Below are 19,895 nucleotides of genomic sequence, written 5' to 3' on the forward strand. Positions count from 1 at the left end.
ATGGGGGAGAGACAGAGAGAGACATGGGGGAGACAGCTAGAGACATGGGCAAGACAGCTAGAGACATGGGCAAGACAGATAGAGACATGGGGGAGACAGATAGAGAGACATGGGGGAGACAGATAGAGAGACATGGGGGAGACAGATAGAGAGACATGGGGGAGACAGATAGAGAGACATGGGGGAGACAGATAGAGAGACATGGGGGAGACAGAGAGAGAGACATGGGGGAGACAGATAGAGAGTCATGGGGGAGACAGAGAAAGAGACATGGGGGAGATAGAGAGAGACATGTGGGAGACAGAGAGAGAGACATGGCGAGAAAGAGAGTGAGACATCGGGGAGAGGGAGAGAGAGAAATGGTGGAAACAGAGGGAGAGAGAGAGACATGGGAGAGACAGAGAGTGACATGGGGGAGATAGAGAAAGATACATGGGGGAGAGGGAGGGAGAGACATGGGGAGACAGAGAGAGAGACATGGGGAGACAGAGAGAGAGACATGGGGGAGATGGGGAGAGAGAGGAATGCTGGAGACAGAGAGAGAAATGAGGGAGACCGTGAGAGAGACATGGAGTAGACCGGGAGAGAGACATGGGGGAGACAGAGAGAGACATGGGGGAGACAGAGAGAGACATCGGGGAGACAGAGAGAGACATGGGGGAGCCAGAGAGTGACATGGGGGAGACAGGGAGAGAGACATGGGTGAGACAGGGAGAGAGACATTGGGGAGACAGAAAGAGAGATGAGGGAGACAGAGGGAGAGATGAGGGAGACACAGAGAGGCATGAGCGAGACAGAGAGAGAGACATGGGGGTGACAGAGAGAGAGACATGGGCGAGACAGAGAGAGAGACATGGGGGAGATAGAGAGAGAGAAATTAGGGAGACAGAGCGAGAGACATGGGGGAGACAGAGCGAGAGACATGGGGGAGACAGCGTGAGAGACATGGGGGAGACAGAGAGAGTGTCATAGGGGAGGCAGAGAGAGAGAGACATGGGGGAGACAGAGAGAGAGAGACATGGGGGAGACAGAGAGAGAGACATGGGGCAGACAGAGAGAGAGACATGGGGGAGACAGAGAGAGAGACATGGGGGAGACAGAGAGAGAGACATGGGGGAGACAGAGAGAGAGACATGGGGGAGACAGAGAGCGGGACATGGGGGAGATGGGTAGAGAGAAGCATGGGGGAGACAGAGAGAGACATGGGGGAGACCGGGAGAGAGACATGGGGGAGACCGGGAGAGAGACATGGGGGAGACCGGGAGAGAGACATGGGGGAGACCGGGAGAGAGACATGGGGGAGACCGGGAGAGAGACATGGGGGAGTCCGGGAGAGAGACATGGGGGAGACCGGGAGAGAGACATGGGGTAGACCGGGAGAGAGACATGCGGGAGACAGAGAGAGTCATGGAGGAGACAGAGAGAGACATGGGGGAGACAGAGAGAGAAATGGGTGAGACAGGGAGAGAGACATTGGGGAGACAGAAAGAGACATTGTAGAGACAGAGAGAGAGATGAGGGAGACACAGAGAGGCATGAGCGAGACAGAGAGAGAGACATGGGGGTGACAGAGAGAGAGACATGGGGGAGATAGAGAGAAAGAAATTAGGGAGAAAGAGTGAAAGACATGGGGGAGACAGAGAGAGAGACATGGGGGAGACAGAGCGAGAGAGACATGGGGGAGACGGAGAGAGAGACATTGCGGAGACAGAGAGAGAGACATGGGGGAGACGGAGAGAGAGACATGGTGGAGACGGAGAGAGAGACATGGGGGAGAGACAGAGAGAGACATGGGGGAGAGACAGCTAGAGACATGGGCAAGACAGCTAGAGACATGGGCAAGACAGATAGAGATATGGGGGAGACAGAGAGCGATACATGGGGAAGACAGAGAAAGAGACATGGGGGAGACAGAGAAAGACATGGGTGAGACAGAGAAAGAGACATGGCGAGAAAGAGAGTGAGACATCGGGGAGAGGGAGAGAGAGAAATGGTGGAGACAGAGGGAGAGAGAGACATGGTAGAGACGGAGAGAGACATGGGGGAGACAGAGAGAGAGACATGGGGGAGAGGGAGGGAGACACATGGTGAGACACAGAGAGAGACATGGTGAGACAGAGAGAGAGACATGGGGCAGACAGACAAAGAGACATTGGGCAGACTAAGATAGCGACATGGGAGAGAAAGAGATACAGACATGGGTAAGACAGATAGAGACATGGGGGAGACAGATAGAGACATGGGGGAGACAGATAGAGAGACATGGGGGAGACAGATAGAGAGACATGGGGGAGATAGATAGAGAGACATGGGGGAGATAGAGAGAGACATGGGGGAGACAGAGAGAGAGACATGGCGAGAAAGAGAGTGAGACATCGGGGAGAGGGAGAGAGAGAAATGGTGGAAACAGAGGGAGAGAGAGACATGGGAGAGACAGAGAGTGACATGGGGGAGATAGAGAGAGAGACATGGGGGAGAGGGAGGGAGAGACATGGGGGAGACAGAGAGAGAGACATGGGGAGACAGAGAGAGAGACATGGGGGAGATGGGGAGAGAGATGCATGCGGGAGACAGAGAGAGAGACATGTGGGAGACCGGGAGAGAGACATGGGGTAGACCGGGAGAGAGACATGGGGGAGACAGAGAGAGACATGGGGGAGACAGAGAGAGACATGGGGGAGACAGAGAGCGACATGGGGGAGACAGAGAGCGACATGGGGGAGACAGAGAGAGACATGGGGGAGACAGAGAGAGACATGGGGGAGACAGAGAGAGACATGGGGGAGACAGAGAGAGACATGGGGGAGACAGAGAGAGACATGGGGGTGACAGAGAGAGACATGGGGGAGAGAGAGAGAGACATGGGTGAGACAGGGAGAGAGACATTGGGGAGACAGAAAGAGACATGAGGGAGACACAGAGAGGCATGAGCGAGACAGAGAGAGAGACATGGGGGTGACAGAGAGAGAGACATGGAGGTGACAGAGAGAGAGACATGGGCGAGACAGAGAGAGAGACATGGGCGAGACAGAGAGAGAGACATGGGCGAGACAGAGAGAGAGATATGGGGGAGATAGAGAGAGAGAAATTAGGGAGACAGAGCGAGAGACATGGGGGAGACAGCGTGAGAGACATGGGGGAGACAGAGAGAGTGTCATGGGGGAGACAGAGAGAGAGAGACATGGGGGAGACAGAGAGAGAGACATGGGGGAGACAGAGAGAGAGACATGGGGGAGACAGAGAGAGAGACATGGGGGAGACAGAGAGAGAGACGTGGGAGACAGAGAGAGAGACGTGGGAGACGTAGAGAGAGACATGGGTGAGACAGAGAGAGAGACATGGGGGAGACAGAGAGAGAGACATGGGGGAGATGGAGAGATAGACATGGGGGAGAGGGTGAGAGATACAGGGGGGAGACGGAGAGAGAGACATGGGTGAGACAGAGAGAGAGACATGGTGGAGATGGAGAGAGAGAAATGCGGGAGACAGAGAGAGAGAGCAATTGGGGAGACAGTCTGAGAGAAATGGGGGAGACAGAGAGAGAGAAATGGTGGAGACGGAGGGAGAGACATGGGGGAGAGAGAGAGATATAGATGGATGAGACAGAGAGAGAGACATGGAGGAGACAGAGGGAGAGACATGTAGGAGACAGAGGGAGCGACATGGGGGATACAAATGGAGAGACATGGTTGAGTGGGAGAGAGAGACATGGGGGAGACAGAAGAGAGACAAGAGGGTGAAAGAGGGAGACATGGGGGAGACAGAGAGAGAGACATGTGGGAGACAGAGAGAGAGACATTGGGGAGACAGAAAGAGACATGAGGGAGACAGAGAGAGAGATGAGGGAGACACAGAGAGGCATGAGCGAGACAGAGAGAGAGACATGGGCGAGACAGAGAGAGAGATATGGGCGAGACAGAGAGAGAAACATGGGGGAGATAGAGAGAGAGAAATTAGGGAGACAGAGCGAAAGACATGGGGGAGACAGAGAGAGAGACATGGGGAGACAGAGCGAGAGACATGTGGGAGACAGCTTGAGAGACATGGGGGAGAGAGAGAGAGTGACATGGGGGAGACAGAGAGAGAGAGACAAGGGGGAGACAGAGAGAGAGAGACATTGGGGAGACAGAGAGAGTGACATGGGGGAGACAGAGAGAGAGACATGGGGGAGACAGAGAGAGAGACATGGGGGTGACAGAGAGATAGACATGGGGGAGAGGGAGAGAGATACAGGGGGAGACGGAGAGAGAGACATGGGGGAAAGGGAGAGAGAGACATGGGGGAAAGGGAGAGAGAGACATGGGGGAAAAGGAGAGAGAGAGACATGGTGGAGATGGAGAGAGACATGGGGGAGACAGAGAGAGAGAAAGGCGGGAGACAGAGAGAGAGAGCAATTGGGGAGACAGTCTGAGAGAAATGGGGGAGACAGAGAGAGAGAAATGGTGGAGACGGAGGGAGAGACATGGGGGATACAAAGGGAGAGACATGGTTGAGAGGGAGAGAGAGACATGGGGGCGACAGAAGAGAGACAAGGGGGTGAAAGAGGGAGACATGGGGGAGACAGAGAGAGAGACATGTGGGAGACAGAGAGAGAGACATCGGGGAGATAGAGAGAGCCACATGGGGAGACAGAGAAGGAGACATGGGGCAGACAGAGATAGAGTCATGGGGGAGACAGAGAGAGACATAGGGGAGGCAGAGATAGAGACAGGGGAAGAAAGAAATAGAGACATGGAGGAGACAGAGAGAGAAATGGTCGAGACAGAGGGAGAGACATGCGGGAGACAGAGAGAGAGACATGGGGGAGACAGAGAGAGAGACATGGGGGAGACAGAGAGAGAGACATGGGGGAGACAGAGAGAGAGACATGGGGGAGACAGAGAGAGAGACATGGGGGAGAGAGAGAGAAAGACATGGGGGAGACAGAGATAGAGTCATGGGGGAGACAGAGAGAGACATAGGGGAGGCAGAGATAGAGACAGGGGAAGAAAGAAATAGAGACATGGAGGAGACAGAGAGAGAAATGGTCGAGACAGAGGGAGAGACATGCGGGAGACAGAGAGAGAGACATGGGGGAGACAGAGAGAGAGACATGGGGGAGACAGAGAGAGAGACATGGGGGAGACAGAGAGAGAGACATGGGGGAGACAGAGAGAGAGACATGGGGGAGACAGAGAGAGAGACATGGGGGAGACAGAGAGAAAGACATGGGGGAGAAAGAGAGAGAGACATGGGGGAGACAGAGAGAGAGACATGGGGGAGACAGAGAGAGAGACATGGGGGAGACAGAGAGAGAGACATGGGGGAGACAGAGAGAGAGACATGGGGGAGACAGAGAGAGACACATGGGGGAGACAGATATAGAGACATTGGGCAGACTAAGATAGCGACATGGGAGAGAAAGAGATAGAGACATGGGTAAGACAGAGAGAAAGTCATGGGGAGACAGAGAGAGACATGGGGAAGAAAGGGACAGCGACTTGGGGAAGAAAGAGAGAGAGACTTGGGGAAGAAAGAGAGAGAGAATTGGGCAAGAAAGAGAGAGAGACATGGGGAAGAAAGAGAGAGAGACATGGGGAAGAAAGAGAGAGAGACATGGGGAAGAAAGAGAGAGAGACATGGATTAGACAGAGAGAGAGACATGGAGGAGACAGAGAGAGACATGGGGGAGAGACAGAGAGAGACATGGGCAAGACAGCTAGAGACATGGGCAAGACAGCTAGAGACATGGGCAAGACAGCTAGAGACATGGGCAAGACAGCTAGAGACATGGGCAAGACAGCTAGAGACATGGGCAAGACAGATAGAGACATGGGGGAGACAGATAGAGAGACATGGGGGAGACAGAGAAAGAGACATGGGGGAGATAGAGAGAGACATGGGGGAGACAGAGAGAGAGACATGGCGAGAAAGAGAGTGAGACATCGGGGAGAGGGAGAGAGAGAAATGGTGGAAACAGAGGGAGAGAGAGACATGGGAGAGACAGAGAGTGACATGGGGGAGATAGAGAGAGAGACATGGGGGAGAGGGAGGGAGAGATATGGGGAGACAGAGAGAGAGACATGGGGAGACAGAGAGAGAGACATGGGGAGACAGAAAGAGAGACATGGGGAGACAGAGAGAGAGACATGGGGAGACAGAGAGAGAGACATGGGGGAGATGGGGAGAGAGAGGCATGCGGGAGACAGAGAGAGAAATGGGGGAGACCGGGAGAGAGACATGGGGTAGACCGGGAGAGAGACATGGGGTAGACCGGGAGAGACATGGGGGAGACAGAGAGAGACATGGGGAAGACAGGGAGAGAGACATGGGGGAGACAGAGAGAGAGACATGGGGGAGACAGAGAGAGAGACATGGGGGAGACAGAGAGAGAGACATGGGGGAGACAGAGAGAGACATGGGGGAGACAGAAAGAGAGATGAGGGAGACAGAGAGAGAGATGAGGGAGACACAGAGAGGCATGAGCGAGACAGAGAGAGAGGCATGGGGGTGACAGAGAGAGAGAAATTAGGGAGACAGAGCGAGAGACATGGGGGAGACAGCATGAGAGACATGGGGGAGACAGAGAGAGTGTCATGGGGGAGACAGAGAGAGAGAGACATGGGGGAGACAGAGAGAGAGAGACATGGGGGAGACAGAGAGAGAGACATGGGGGAGACAGAGAGAGAGACATGGGGGAGACAGAGAGAGAGACATGGGGGAGACAGAGAGAGAGACATGGGGGAGACAGAGAGAGAGACATGGGGGAGACAGAGAGAGAGACATGGGGGAGACAGAGAGAGAGACATGGGGAAGACAGAGAGAGAGACATGAGGGAGACGGAGAGAGAGGCATGAGCGAGACAGAGGGAGAGGCATGAGGGTGACAGAGAGAGAGACATGGGGGAGATAGAGAGAGAGAAATTAGGGAGACAGAGTGAAAGACATGGGGGAGACAGAGAGAGACATATGGGAGACAGAGAGAGACATGGGGGAGACAGAGAGAGACATGGGGAAGACAGGGAGAGAGACATGGGGGAGACAGAGAGAGAGACATGGGGGAGACAGAGAGAGAGACATGGGGGAGACAGAGAGAGAGACATGGGGGAGACAGAGAGAGAGACATGGGGGAGACAGAGAGAGAGACATTGGGGAGACAGAAAGAGAGATGAGGGAGACACAGAGAGGCATGAGCGAGACAGAGAGAGAGACATCGGGGTGACACAGAGAGAGACATGGGCGAGACAGAGAGAGAGACATGGGGGAGATAGAGAGAGAGAAATTAGGGAGACAGAGCGAGAGACATGGGGGAGACAGCATGAGAGACATGGGGGAGACAGAGAGAGTGTCATGGGGGAGACAGAGAGAGAGAGACATGGGGGAGACAGAGAGAGAGAGACATGGGGGAGACAGAGAGAGAGACATGGGGGAGACAGAGAGAGAGACATGGGGGAGACAGAGAGAGAGACATGGGGGAGACAGAGAGAGAGACATGGGGGAGACAGAGAGAGAGACATGGGGGAGACAGAGAGAGAGACATGGGGGAGACAGAGAGAGAGACATGAGGGAGACGGAGAGAGAGGCATGAGCGAGACAGAGAGAGAGGCATGGGGGTGACAGAGAGAGAGACATGGGGGTGACAGAGAGAGAGACATGGGGGTGACAGAGAGAGAGACATGGGGGAGATAGAGAGAGAGAAATTAGGGAGAAAGAGTGAAAGACATGGGGGAGACAGAGAGAGAGACATGGGGAGACAGAGCGAGAGACATGGGGGAGACAGAGCGAGAGACATGGGGGAGGCAGAGAGAGTGACATGGGGGAGACAGGGAGAGAGAGAGAGACAAGGGGGAGACAGAGAGAGACACATGGGGGAGACAGAGATAGAGACATGGGGGAGACAGAGATAGAGACATGGGGGAGACAGAGAGAGAGACATGGGGGAGACAGAGAGAGACACATGGGGGAGACAGAGATAGAGACATGGGGCAGACAGAGATAGAGACATGGGGGAGACAGAGAGAGACATAGGGGAGGCTGAGATAGAGACATGGGGAGGAAAGAGATAGAGACATGGAGGAGACAGAGGGAGACATGGGGGAGACAGAGAGGGAGACATGGGGGAGACAGAGAGAGAAACATGGGGGAGAGGGAGAGCGAGACTTGCGGGAGAGGGTGAGAGACATCACGGAGAGGGAGAGAGAGAAATGGGAGAGACGGAGAGAGAGACATGGGGGAGACAGAGAGGGAGACATGGGGGAGACAGAGAGGGAGACATGGGGGAGACAGAGAGAGAAACATGGGGGAGAGGGAGAGCGAGACTTGCGGGAGAGGGTGAGAGACATCACGGAGAGGGAGAGAGAGAAATGGGAGAGACGGAGAGAGAGACATGGGTGAGACGGAGAGAAAGACATGTGGGAGAGGGAGTGAGAGACAAGGCGGAGACAGAGAGAGAGATACATGGAGGAGACAGAGAGAGAGAGCCATTGGGGAGACAGTCTGAGAGACATGTGGGAGACAGAGAGAGAGACATGGGGGAGACATAGAGAGAGACATGGGGGAGACAGAGAGAGAGACATGGGCGAGACAGAGAGAGAGACATGGGGGAGATAGAGAGAGAGAAATTAGGGAGACAGAGCGAGAGACATGGGGGAGACAGCATGAGAGACATGGGGGAGACAGAGAGAGTGACATGGGGGAGACAGAGAGAGAGAGAGACAAGGGGGAGACAGAGAGAGAGACATGGGGGAGACAGAGAGAGAGACATGGGGGAGACAGAGAGAGAGAGACATGGGGGAGACGGAGAGAGAGACATGGGGGAGACGGAGAGAGAGGCATGGGGGAGATGGAGAGATAGACATGGGGGAGAGGGAGAGAGATACAGGGGGGAGACGGAGAGAGAGACATGGGGGAGACAGAGGGAGAGACATGGGGGAAAGGGATAAAGAGACATGGGGGAAAAGGAGAGAGAGACATGGTGGAGACGGAGAGAGAGACATGGGGGAGACAGAGAGAGAGAAAGGCGGGAGACAGAGAGAGAGAGCAATTGGGGAGACATTCTGAGAGAAATGGGGGAGACAGAGAGAGAAATGGTGGAGACGGAGGGAGAGACATGGTGGAGAGAGAGAGATATAGATGGATGAGACAGAGAGAGAGACATGGAGGAGACAGAGGGAGAGACATGGAGGAGACAGAGGGAGAGACATGGAGGAGACAGAGGGAGAGACATGGAGGAGACAGAGGGAGAGACATGGAGGAGACAGAGGGAGCGACATGGGGGATACAAAGGGAGAGACATGGTCGAGAGGGAGAGAGAGACATGGGGGCGACAGAAGAGAGGCAAGGGGGTGAAAGAGGGAGACATGTGGGAGACAGAGAGAGAGACATGTGGGAGACAGAGAGAGAGACATGTGGGAGACAGAGAGAGAGACATGTGGGAGACAGAGAGAGAGACATGTGGGAGACAGAGAGAGAGACATGTGGGAGACAGAGAGAGAGACATCGGGGAGATAGAGAGAGCCACTTGGGGAGACAGAGATAGAGACATGGGGAAGACAGAGATAGAGTCATGGGGGAGACAGAGAGAGACATAGGGGAGGCAGAGATAGAGACATGGGGAAGAAAGAAATAGAGACATGGAGGAGACAGAGAGAGAAATGGTGGAGACAGAGGGAGAGACATGGGGGAGACAGAGAGAGAGAGACATGGGGGAGACAGAGAGAGAGACATGGGGGAGACAGAGAGAGAGACATGGGGGAGACAGAGAGAGACACATGGGGGAGACAGAGATAGAGACATGGGGGAGACAGAGAGAGAGACATGGGGGAGACAGAGAGAGAGACATGGGGGAGACAGAGAGAGAGACATGGGGGAGACAGAGAAAGAGACATGGGGCAGACAGAGATAGAGACATGGGGGAGACAGAGAGAGACATAGGGGAGGCTGAGAGAGAGACATGGGGAGGAAAGAGATAGAGACATGGAGGAGACAGAGGGAGACATGGGGGAGACAGAGAGAGAAACATGGGGGAGAGGGAGAGCGAGACTTGCGGGAGAGGGTGAGAGACATCACGGAGAGGGAGAGAGAGAAATGGGAGAGACGGAGAGAGAGACATGGGTGAGACGGAGAGAAAGACATGTGGGAGAGGGAGTGAGAGACAAGGCGGAGACAGAGAGAGAGATACATGGGGGAGACAGAGAGAGAGAGCCATTGGGGAGACAGTCTGAGAGAAATGGGGGAGAAAGAGAGAGAGACATGGGGGAGACAGAGAGAGAGCCATTAGGGAGACAGTCTGAGAGACATGTGGGAGACAGAGAGAGAGAAATGGTGAAGACAGAGGGAGAGACATGGGGGAGACAGAGAGAGAGAGATGGGGGAGACAGAGGGAGTGACATGGTTGAGAAGGAGAGAGAGACATGGGGGAGACAGAGAGAGAGAGACATGGGGGAGACAGAGAGAGAGCCATTGATGAGAAAGAGAGAGAGAGACAAGGGGGAGACAGAGAGAGCGACATTGGGAGAAAGGTAGGGACATGGGGGAGAGGGAGATCGAGACATTGGGGACAGGGAGAGAGAGAGACATGGGGTAGACAGAGAGAGCCATTGTTGAGACAGACTTAGAGATATGGGGTAGACAGAGAGAGAGACATGGGGGAGACAGAGGGAGAGACATGGGGGAGACAGAGGGAGAGACATGGGGAGACAGAGGGAGAGACATGGGGAGACAGAGAGAGAGACATGGGGCAGACAGATATAGAGACATTGGGCAGACAAAGATAGAGACATGGGAGAGAAAGAGATAGAGACATGGGTAAGACAGAGAGAAAGTCATGGGGGAGACAGAGAGAGAGACATGGGGAAGAAAGGGACAGAGACCTGGGGAAGAAAGGGATAGAGACATGGGGAAGAACGAGATAGAGACATGGATTAGACAGAGAGAGAGACATGGAGGAGACAGACAGAGAGAGATGGCGGAGACAGAGAGAGACATGGGGGAGAGGGAGAGAGAGACATGGGGGACAGGGAGAGAGAGAGACATGGGGTAGACAGAGAGAGAGAGCCATTGGGGAGACAGTCTTAGAGAAAAGGGGTAGACAGAGAGAGAGACATGGGGGAGACAGAGAGAGAGAGAAATGGGTGAGACAGAGATATAGACATGGGGGTGACAGAGATAGATACATGGGGCAGACAGATATAGAGACAAGGGGCAGACAGATATAGAGACATGGGGCAGACAGAGATAGAGACATGGGAGAGAAAGAGATAGAGACATGGGGGAGACAGAGAGAAAGACATGGGGAAGAAAGTGATAGAGACATGGAGTAGACAGAGAGAGACATGGAGTAGACAGAGAGAGACATGGAGGAGACAGAGAGAGACATGGAGGAGACAGAGAGAGAGAGATGGAGGAGACAGAGAGAGACATGGGGGAGAGACAGAGAAGAGACATGGGCAAGACAGCTAGAGACATGGGCAAGACAGATCGAGACATGGGGGAGAGAGAGAGACACACATGGGAGAGACAGAGAAAGAGACATGGGGGAGATAGATACATGGGGCAGACAGATATAGAGACAAGGGGCAGACAGATATAGAGACATGAGGCAGACAGAGATAGAGACATGGGAGAGAAAGAGATAGAGACATGGGGGAGACAGAGAGAAAGACATGGGGAAGAAAGTGATAGAGACATGGAGTAGACAGAGAGAGACATGGAGTAGACAGAGAGAGACATGGAGTAGACAGAGAGAGACATGGAGTAGACAGAGAGAGACATGGAGGAGACAGAGAGAGAGAGATGGAGGAGACAGAGAGAGACATGGGGGAGAGACAGAGAGAGACATGGGGGAGAGACAGAGAGAGACATGGGGGAGAGACAGAGAGAGACATGGGGGAGAGACAGAGAGAGACATGGGGGAGAGACAGAGAGAGACATGGGGGAGAGACAGAGAGAGACATGGGGGAGAGACAGAGAGAGACATGGGCAAGACAGCTAGAGACATGGGCAAGACAGATCGAGACATGGGGGAGAGAGAGAGACACACATGGGGGAGACAGAGAAAGAGACATGGGGGAGACAGGGAGAGACATGGGGGAGACAGAGAGAGAGACATGGCGAGAAAGAGAGTGAGATATCGGGGAGAGGGAGAGAGAGAAATAGTGGAGACTGAGGGAGAGAGAGACATGGGGGAGACAGAGAGAGACATGTGGGAGACAGAGAGAGACATGGGGGAGAGGGAGGGTGAGACATGGGGAGACAGAGAAAGAGACATGGGGAGACAGAGAGAGAGACATGGGGAGACAGAGAGAGACACATGGGGGAGACAGAGAGCGGGACATGGGGGAGATGGGGAGAGAGAGGCATGGGGGAGACAGAGAGAGAAATGGGGGAGGCCGGGAGAGAGACATGGGGTAGACCGGGAGCGAGACATGGGGTAGACCGGGAGCGAGACATGGGGTAGACCGGGAGCGAGACATGGGGTAGACCGGGAGAGAGACATGGGGGAGACAGAGAGAGACATGGGGGAGACAGGGAGAGAGACATTGGGGAGACAGAAAGAGACATGAGGGAGACAGAGAGAGAGATGAGGGAGACACAGAGAGACATGGGCGAGACAGAGAGAGAGACATGGGGGAGATAGTGAGACAGAAATTAGGGAGACAGAGAGAAAGACATGGGGGAGACAGAGAGAGAGACATGGGGGAGACAGAGCAAGAGACATGGGGGAGACAGCGTGAGAGACATGGGGGAGACAGAGAGAGTGACATTGGGGAGACAGAGAGAGAGAGACATGGGGGAGACAGAGAGAGTGAGACATTGGGGAGAAAGAGAGAGAGACATTGGGGAGACAGAGAGAGAGAGACATGGGGGAGACAGAGAGAGAGACATGGGTGAGACAGAGAGAGAGAGACATTGGGGAGACAGAGAGAGAGACATTGGGGAGACAGAGAGAGAGACATTGGGGAGACAGAGAGAGAGACATGGGGGAGACAGGGAGAGAGACATGGGGGAGACGGAGAGAGAGACATGGGGGAGATGGTGAGAGAGACATGGGGGAGATGGTGAGAGAGACATGGGGGAGATGGAGAGATAGACATGGGGGAGATGGAGAGAGATACATGGGGGAGACGGAGAGCGAGACATGGGGGAGACGAGGGAGAGACATGGGGGAAAGGGAGAGAGAGACATGGGGGAAATGGAGAGAGAGACATGGGGGAGACGGACAGAGAGAAATGCGGGAGACAGAGAGAGACAGCCATTGGGGAGACAGTTGGAGAAAAATGGGGGAGACAGAGAGAAATGGGGGAGACAGAGAGTGAGAAATGGTGGAGACGGAGGAAGAGACATGGGGGAGAGAGAGAGATAGAGATGGATGAGACAGAGAGAGAGACATGGAGGAGACAGAGGGAGAGACATGGAGGAGACAGAGGGAGCGACATGGGGGATACAAAGGGAGAGACATGGTTGAGAGGGAGAGAGAGACATGGGGGAGACAGAAGAGAGACAAGGGGGTTAAAGAGGGAGACATGGGGGAGACGGAGAGAGAGGCATGGGGGAGACAGAGAGAGAGACATGGGGGAGAGGGAGAGAGATACAGGGGGGAGACGGAGAGAGAGACATGGGGGAGACAGAGGGAGAGACATGGGGGAAAGGGATAAAGAGACATGGGGGAAAAGGAGAGAGAGACATGGTGGAGACGGAGAGAGAGACATGGGGGAGACAGAGAGAGAGAAAGGCGGGAGACAGAGAGAGAGAGCAATTGGGGAGACATTCTGAGAGAAATGGGGGAGACAGAGAGAGAAATGGTGGAGACGGAGGGAGAGACATGGTGGAGAGAGAGAGATATAGATGGATGAGACAGAGAGAGAGACATGGAGGAGACAGAGGGAGAGACATGGAGGAGACAGAGGGAGAGACATGGGGGATACAAAGGGAGAGACATGGTTGAGAGGGAGAGAGAGACATGGGGGAGACAGAAGAGAGACAAGGGGGTTAAAGAGGGAGACATGGGGGAGACGGAGAGAGAGGCATGGGGGAGATGGAGAGATAGACATGGGGGAGAGGGAGAGAGAGACATGGGGGAGACAGAAGAGAGACAAGGGGGTTAAAGAGGGAGACATGGGGGAGACAGAGAGACACATGGGGGAGACAGAGAGAGAGACATCGGGGAGACAGAGAGAGAGACATCGGGGAGACAGAGAGAGAGACACATGGTGGAGACAGAGATAGATACATGGGGCAGACAGAGATAGAGACATGGGGGAGACAGAGAGAGACATAGGGGAGGCAGAGATAGAGACATGGGGAAGAAAGAAATAGAGACATGGAGGAGACAGAGAGAGACATGGAGGAGACAGAGAGAGACATGGAGGAGACAGAGAGAGACATGGAGGAGACAGAGAGAGACATGGGGGAGACAGAGAGAGAAACATGGGGGAGAGGGAGAGCGAGACATGGGGGAGAGGGTGAGGGACATCAGGGAGAGGGAGAGAGAGACATGGGTGTGACGGAGAGAAAGACATGTGGGAGAGGGAGTGAGAGACAAGGGGGAGACAGAGAGAGAGACATGGGGGAGACAGAGAGAGAGAAATGGAGACAGATAGAGACATGAGGGAGAGAGAGAGAGAGAGAAATGGGGGAGACAGAGAGAGAGAAATGGGGGAGACAGAGAGAGAGAAATGGGGGAGACAGAGAGAGAGACATCGGGGAGACTGTCTGAGAGACATGTGGGAGACAGAGAGAGAGAAATGGTGGAGACAGAGAGAGAGGCAAGGGGGAGACAGAGAGAGAAATGGGGGAGACCGGGAGAGAGACATGAGGTAGACCGGGAGAGAGACATGAGGTAGACCGGGAGAGGGACATGGGGGATACAGAGAGAGACATGGGGGAGACAGAGAGAGAGACATGGGGGAGACAGAGAGAGAGACATGGGGGAGACAGAGAGAGAGACATGGGGGAGACAGAGAGAGAGACATGGGGGAGACAGAGAGAGAGACATGGGGGAGACAGAGAGAGAGACATGGGGGAGACAGAGATAGAGACATGGGGCAGACAGAGATAGAGACATGGGGCAGACAGAGATCGAGACATGGGGCAGACAGAGATCGAGACATGGGGCAGACAGAGATCGAGACATGGGGCAGACAGAGATAGAGACATGGGGCAGACAGAGATAGAGACATGGGGGAGACAGAGAGAGACATAGGGGAGGCAGTGATAGAGACATGGGGAAGAAAGAGATAGGGACATGGAGGAGACAGAGAGAGACATGGGGGAGACAGAGAGGGAGACATGGGGTAGACCGAGAGAGGGACATGGGGGATACAGAGAGAGACATGGGGGAGACAGAGAGAGAGACATGGGGGAGACCGGGAGAGGGACATGGGGGATACAGAGAGAGACATGGGGGAGACAGAGAGAGAGACATGGGGGAGACAGAGAGAGAGAGACATGGGGGAGACAGAGAGAGACACGTGGGGGAGACAGAGATAGAGACATGGGGCAGACAGAGATAGAGACATGGGGCAGACAGAGATAGAGACATGGGGCAGACAGAGATAGAGACATGGGGCAGACAGAGATAGAGACATGGGGCAGACAGAGATAGAGACATGGGGGAGACAGAGAGAGACATAGGGGAGGCAGTGATAGAGACATGGGGAAGAAAGAGATAGGGACATGGAGGAGACAGAGAGAGACATGGGGGAGACAGAGAGAGAGACATGGGTGAGACAGAGAGTGCGACATGGGGGAGACATTCTGAGAGAAATGGGGGAGACATAGAGATAGACAAGGGGGAGACTGATAGAAAGAATTGGGGGAGACAGAGAGAGACACCGGGGAGACAGAGAGAGACACAGGGGAGACAAAGACATGGGGGAGAAAGAGAGAGAAACATGGGGGAGACAAAGAGAGAGACATGGGGGACACAGAGAGAGAGAGACATGGGGGACTCAGAGGGAGAGAGACATGGGGGAGACAGGGAGAGAAATGGGGGAGACAGAGTGAGAGACATGGGGGAGAGTGAGAAAGAGACATGGGGGAGAGTGAGAAAGAGAGACATGGGTGAGACAGAGATAGAGACATGGGGGAGAGGAGAGAGAGAGACATGTGGGAGAGAGAGAGAGACATGGGGGAGAGAGAGAGAGAGAGACATGGGGCAGACAGAGAGAGAGACATGGGTGAGAGCGAGAGAGAGAGTCATGGGGGAGAGAGAGAGACATGGGGGAGAGAGAGAGAGAGACATGGGTGAGAGCGAGAGAGAGAGTCATGGGGGAGAGCGAGAGAGAGACATGGGGGAGAGAGATAGAGACATGGGGGAGAGTGCGCGAGAGACATGGGGGAGAGTGCGCGAGAGACATGGGGGAGAGAGACAGAGACATGGGGGAGAGAGAGAGAGAGACATGGGGAGAGAGATTCATGGGGGAGAGAGAGAGAGACATGGGGGAGACAGAGAGAGAGACATGGGGGAGACAGAGAGAGAGACATGGGGGAGACAGAGAGAGAGAGACATGGGGGAGACAGAGAGAGAGAGACATGGGGGAGACAGAGAGAGAGAGACATGGGGGAGACAGAGAGAGAGAGACATGGGGGAGACAGAGAGAGAGAGACATGGGGGAAGAGAGAGAGAGAGACATGGGGGAGACAGATAGAGAGGGACATGGGGGAGACAGAGAGAGAGAGACATGGGGGAGACAGAGAGAGAGAGACATGGGGGAGACAGAGAGAGCGAGACATGGGGGAAGAGAGAGAGAGAGACATGGGGGAGACAGATAGAGAGGGACATGGGTGAGCCAGAGAGAGACATGGGTGAGCCAGAGAGAGACATGGGGGAGACAGATATAGTTGGACATGGGTGAGCCAGAGAGAGACATGGGGGAGAGAGAGAGAGAGACATGGGGGAGACAGAGAGAGAGAGACATGGGGGAGACAGAGAGAGAGAGACATGGGGGAGACAGATAGAGAGGGACATGGGTGAGCCAGAGAGAGACATGGGGGAGACAGAGAGAGAGAGACATGGGGGAGACAGAGAGAGAGAGACATGGGGGAGACAGATAGAGAGGGACATGGGTGAGCCAGAGAGAGACATGGGGGAGACAGATAGAGAGGGACATGGGTGAGCCAGAGAGAGACATGGGGGAGACAGAATGATAATAGAGACCTGCTAATATCTGATTCTGAATGTTTCCTTTTCGCTCTGTCATCTATCCAGGCACCAAGGAGACAAAACCAAGAATGGATAAAGGTAATAGATCAAAAACTGGCCAAGAGGGTCATTCAAACTGTAACTGACTGTGGCAAAGACTGACCGGGGGTGGGACAACACGACTTTGGGAACAGCTTGGTTAACATAGGGATTTGCCCAGGAAGGGATTGATGGGTAAAGTGTAGAGAGAGCTTTACTCTGTATCTAACCCCGTGCTGTACCTGTCCTGGGAGTGTTTGATGGGGACGGTGTAGAGGGAGATTTACTCTGTATCTAACCCCGTGCTGTACCTGTCCTGGGAGTGTTTGATGGGGACGGTGTAGAGGTAGCTTTACTCTGTATCTAACCCCGTGCTGTACCTGTCCTGGGAGTGTTTGATGGGGACAGTGTAGAGGGAGATTTACTCTGTATCTAACCCCGTGCTGTACCTGTCCTGGGAGTGTTTGATGGGTAAAGTGTAGAGAGAGCTTTACTCTGTATCTAACCCCGTGCTGTACCTGTCCTGGGAGTGTTTGATGGGGACAGTGTAGAGGGAGATTTACTCTGTATCTAACCCCGTGCTGTACCTGTCCTGGGAGTGTTTGATGGGGACAGTGTAGAGGGAGCTTTACTCTGTATCTAACCCCGTGCTGTACCTGTCCTGGGAGTGTTTGATGGGGACGGTGTAGAGGGAGATTTACTCTGTATCTAACCCCGTGCTGTACCTGTCCTGGGAGTGTTTGATGGGGACAGTGTAGAGGGAGATTTACTCTGTATCTAACCCCGTGCTGTACCTGTCCTGGGAGTGTTTGATGGGGACGGTGTAGAGGGAGATTTACTCTGTATCTAACCCCGTGCTGTACCTGTCCTGGGAGTGTTTGATGGGGACAGTGTAGAGGGAGATTTACTCTGTATCTAACCCCGTGCTGTACCTGTCCTGGGAGTGTTTGATGGGGACGGTGTAGAGGGAGATTTACTCTGTATCTAACCCCGTGCTGTATCTGTCCTGGGAGTGTTTGATGGGGACGGTGTAGAGGGAGATTTACTCTGTATCTAACCCCGTGCTGTACCTGTCCTGGGAGTGTTTGATGGGGACAGTGTAGAGGAAGCTTTACTCTGTATCTAACCCCGTGCTGTACCTGTCCTGGGAGTGTTTGATGGGGACAGTGTAGAGGGAGATTTACTCTGTATCTAACCCCGTGCTGTACCTGTCCTGGGAGTGTTTGATGGGGACAGTGTAGAGGGAGATTTACTCTGTATCTAACCCCGTGCTGTACCTGTCCTGGGAGTGTTTGATGTGGACAGTGTAGCGGGAGATTTACTCTGTATCTAACCCCGTGCTGTACCTGTCCTGGGAGTGTTTGATGGGGACGGTGTAGAGAGAGCTTTACTCTGTATCTAACCCCGTGTTGTACCTGTCCTGGGAGTGTTTGATGGGGACGGTGTAGAGGGAGATTTACTCTGTATCTAACCCTGTGTTGTACCTGTCCTGGGAGTGTTTCCTTTTGCCCTGACATCGGACTTTCTTCGTTGCAGGAGAAGAAGGAATTTACTCCGATTTGCTCATTCCTGGGATTCATCCTGACCCCAAACATCTAGGCCAGGACCAAGGCCAGTGGGCGCAGGCCGGGCCAAAGGGGCCCTCTGGACCGACAGCGGAGGTCAGGGCTGGGCCTAGCTCAGGCTCCGTCAGGCAGCAGGCCGGGGCCGGGCCTAGCTCAGGCTCCGTCAGGCAGCAGGCCGGGGCCGGGCCTAGCTCAGGCTCCGTCAGGCAGCAGGCCGGGGCCGGGCCTAGCTCAGGCTCCGTCAGGCAGCAGGCCGGGGCTGAGCCCAGCTCCCCCCAGACGGAGCCAGCTCAGGATTCAACATACACCAGCCTGAAAGCACGAGCGGACGACGCTGACTATCAGCACTGCGGCAGTCAGAGACCTGAGGACCAAACTGTGGTGACATTCTCAGCCCAAGATGATGAAGTGAACATTCAGACACGAGCGAGAGTTGGGGACTGAGATAAAGATTCTACACGCCCGGGGACTTAACATATAAATATATTCCTAACACGCAAAACCATTCATTAGATACGTAACTCCCTCCCGGGTATCTGTTATTCTATATATAAACCACCCCAAACCCCTCGATTAGATTCCAGTCTGTAACTCACTCCCGGGTATCTGTTAATCTATATATAAACCCCCCCACACCCCTCGATTAGATTCCAGTCTGTAACTCCCTCCCGGGTATCTGTTATTCTATATATAAACCACCCCGAACCCCTCGATTAGATTCCAGTCTGTAACTCCCTCCCGGGTATCTGTTATTCTATATATAAACCCCCTTAAACACCTCGATTAGATTCCAGTCTGTAACTCACTCCCGGGTATCTGTTATTCTATATATAAACCCCCTTAAACACCTCGATTAGATTCCAGTCTGTAACTCACTCCCAGATATCTGTTATTCTATATATAACCCACCCCGAACCCCTCGATTAGATTCCAGTCTGTAACTCACTCCCAGGTACCTGTTATTCTATATATAAACCCCCTCAAACCCCTCGATTAGATTCCAGTCTGTAACTCCCTCCCGGGTATCTGTTATTCTATATATAAACCACCCCGAACCCCTCGATTAGATTCCAGTTTGTAACTCCCTCCCGGGTATCTGTTATTCTATATATAAACCACCCCGAAACCATCGATTCGATTCCAGTCTGTAACTCACTCCCAGGAATTTTA

General features: G+C 53.9%; 1 protein-coding gene across 1 annotated transcript in view; it reads left to right on the forward strand.

The window, feature by feature from the left end:
• The window catches only part of LOC121273917 (polysialoglycoprotein-like), a 56,888-nt gene extending 37,638 nt beyond the window's left edge, over positions 1–19,250 (forward strand). Inside the window, exons 2-3 of the mRNA XM_041181041.1 lie at positions 17,188–17,220; positions 18,697–19,250. Coding sequence (XP_041036975.1) covers positions 17,188–17,220; positions 18,697–19,169 — 506 coding nt within the window. The 3' untranslated portion in view covers positions 19,170–19,250. The remainder of the gene's footprint in view (positions 1–17,187; positions 17,221–18,696) is intronic.
• The last annotated feature ends 645 nt before the right edge of the window (positions 19,251–19,895 follow it).

This window comes from Carcharodon carcharias (genome assembly GCF_017639515.1).
Source record: "Carcharodon carcharias isolate sCarCar2 chromosome 27 unlocalized genomic scaffold, sCarCar2.pri SUPER_27_unloc_26, whole genome shotgun sequence".
NCBI classification, from domain to species: Eukaryota; Metazoa; Chordata; class Chondrichthyes; order Lamniformes; family Lamnidae; genus Carcharodon; species Carcharodon carcharias.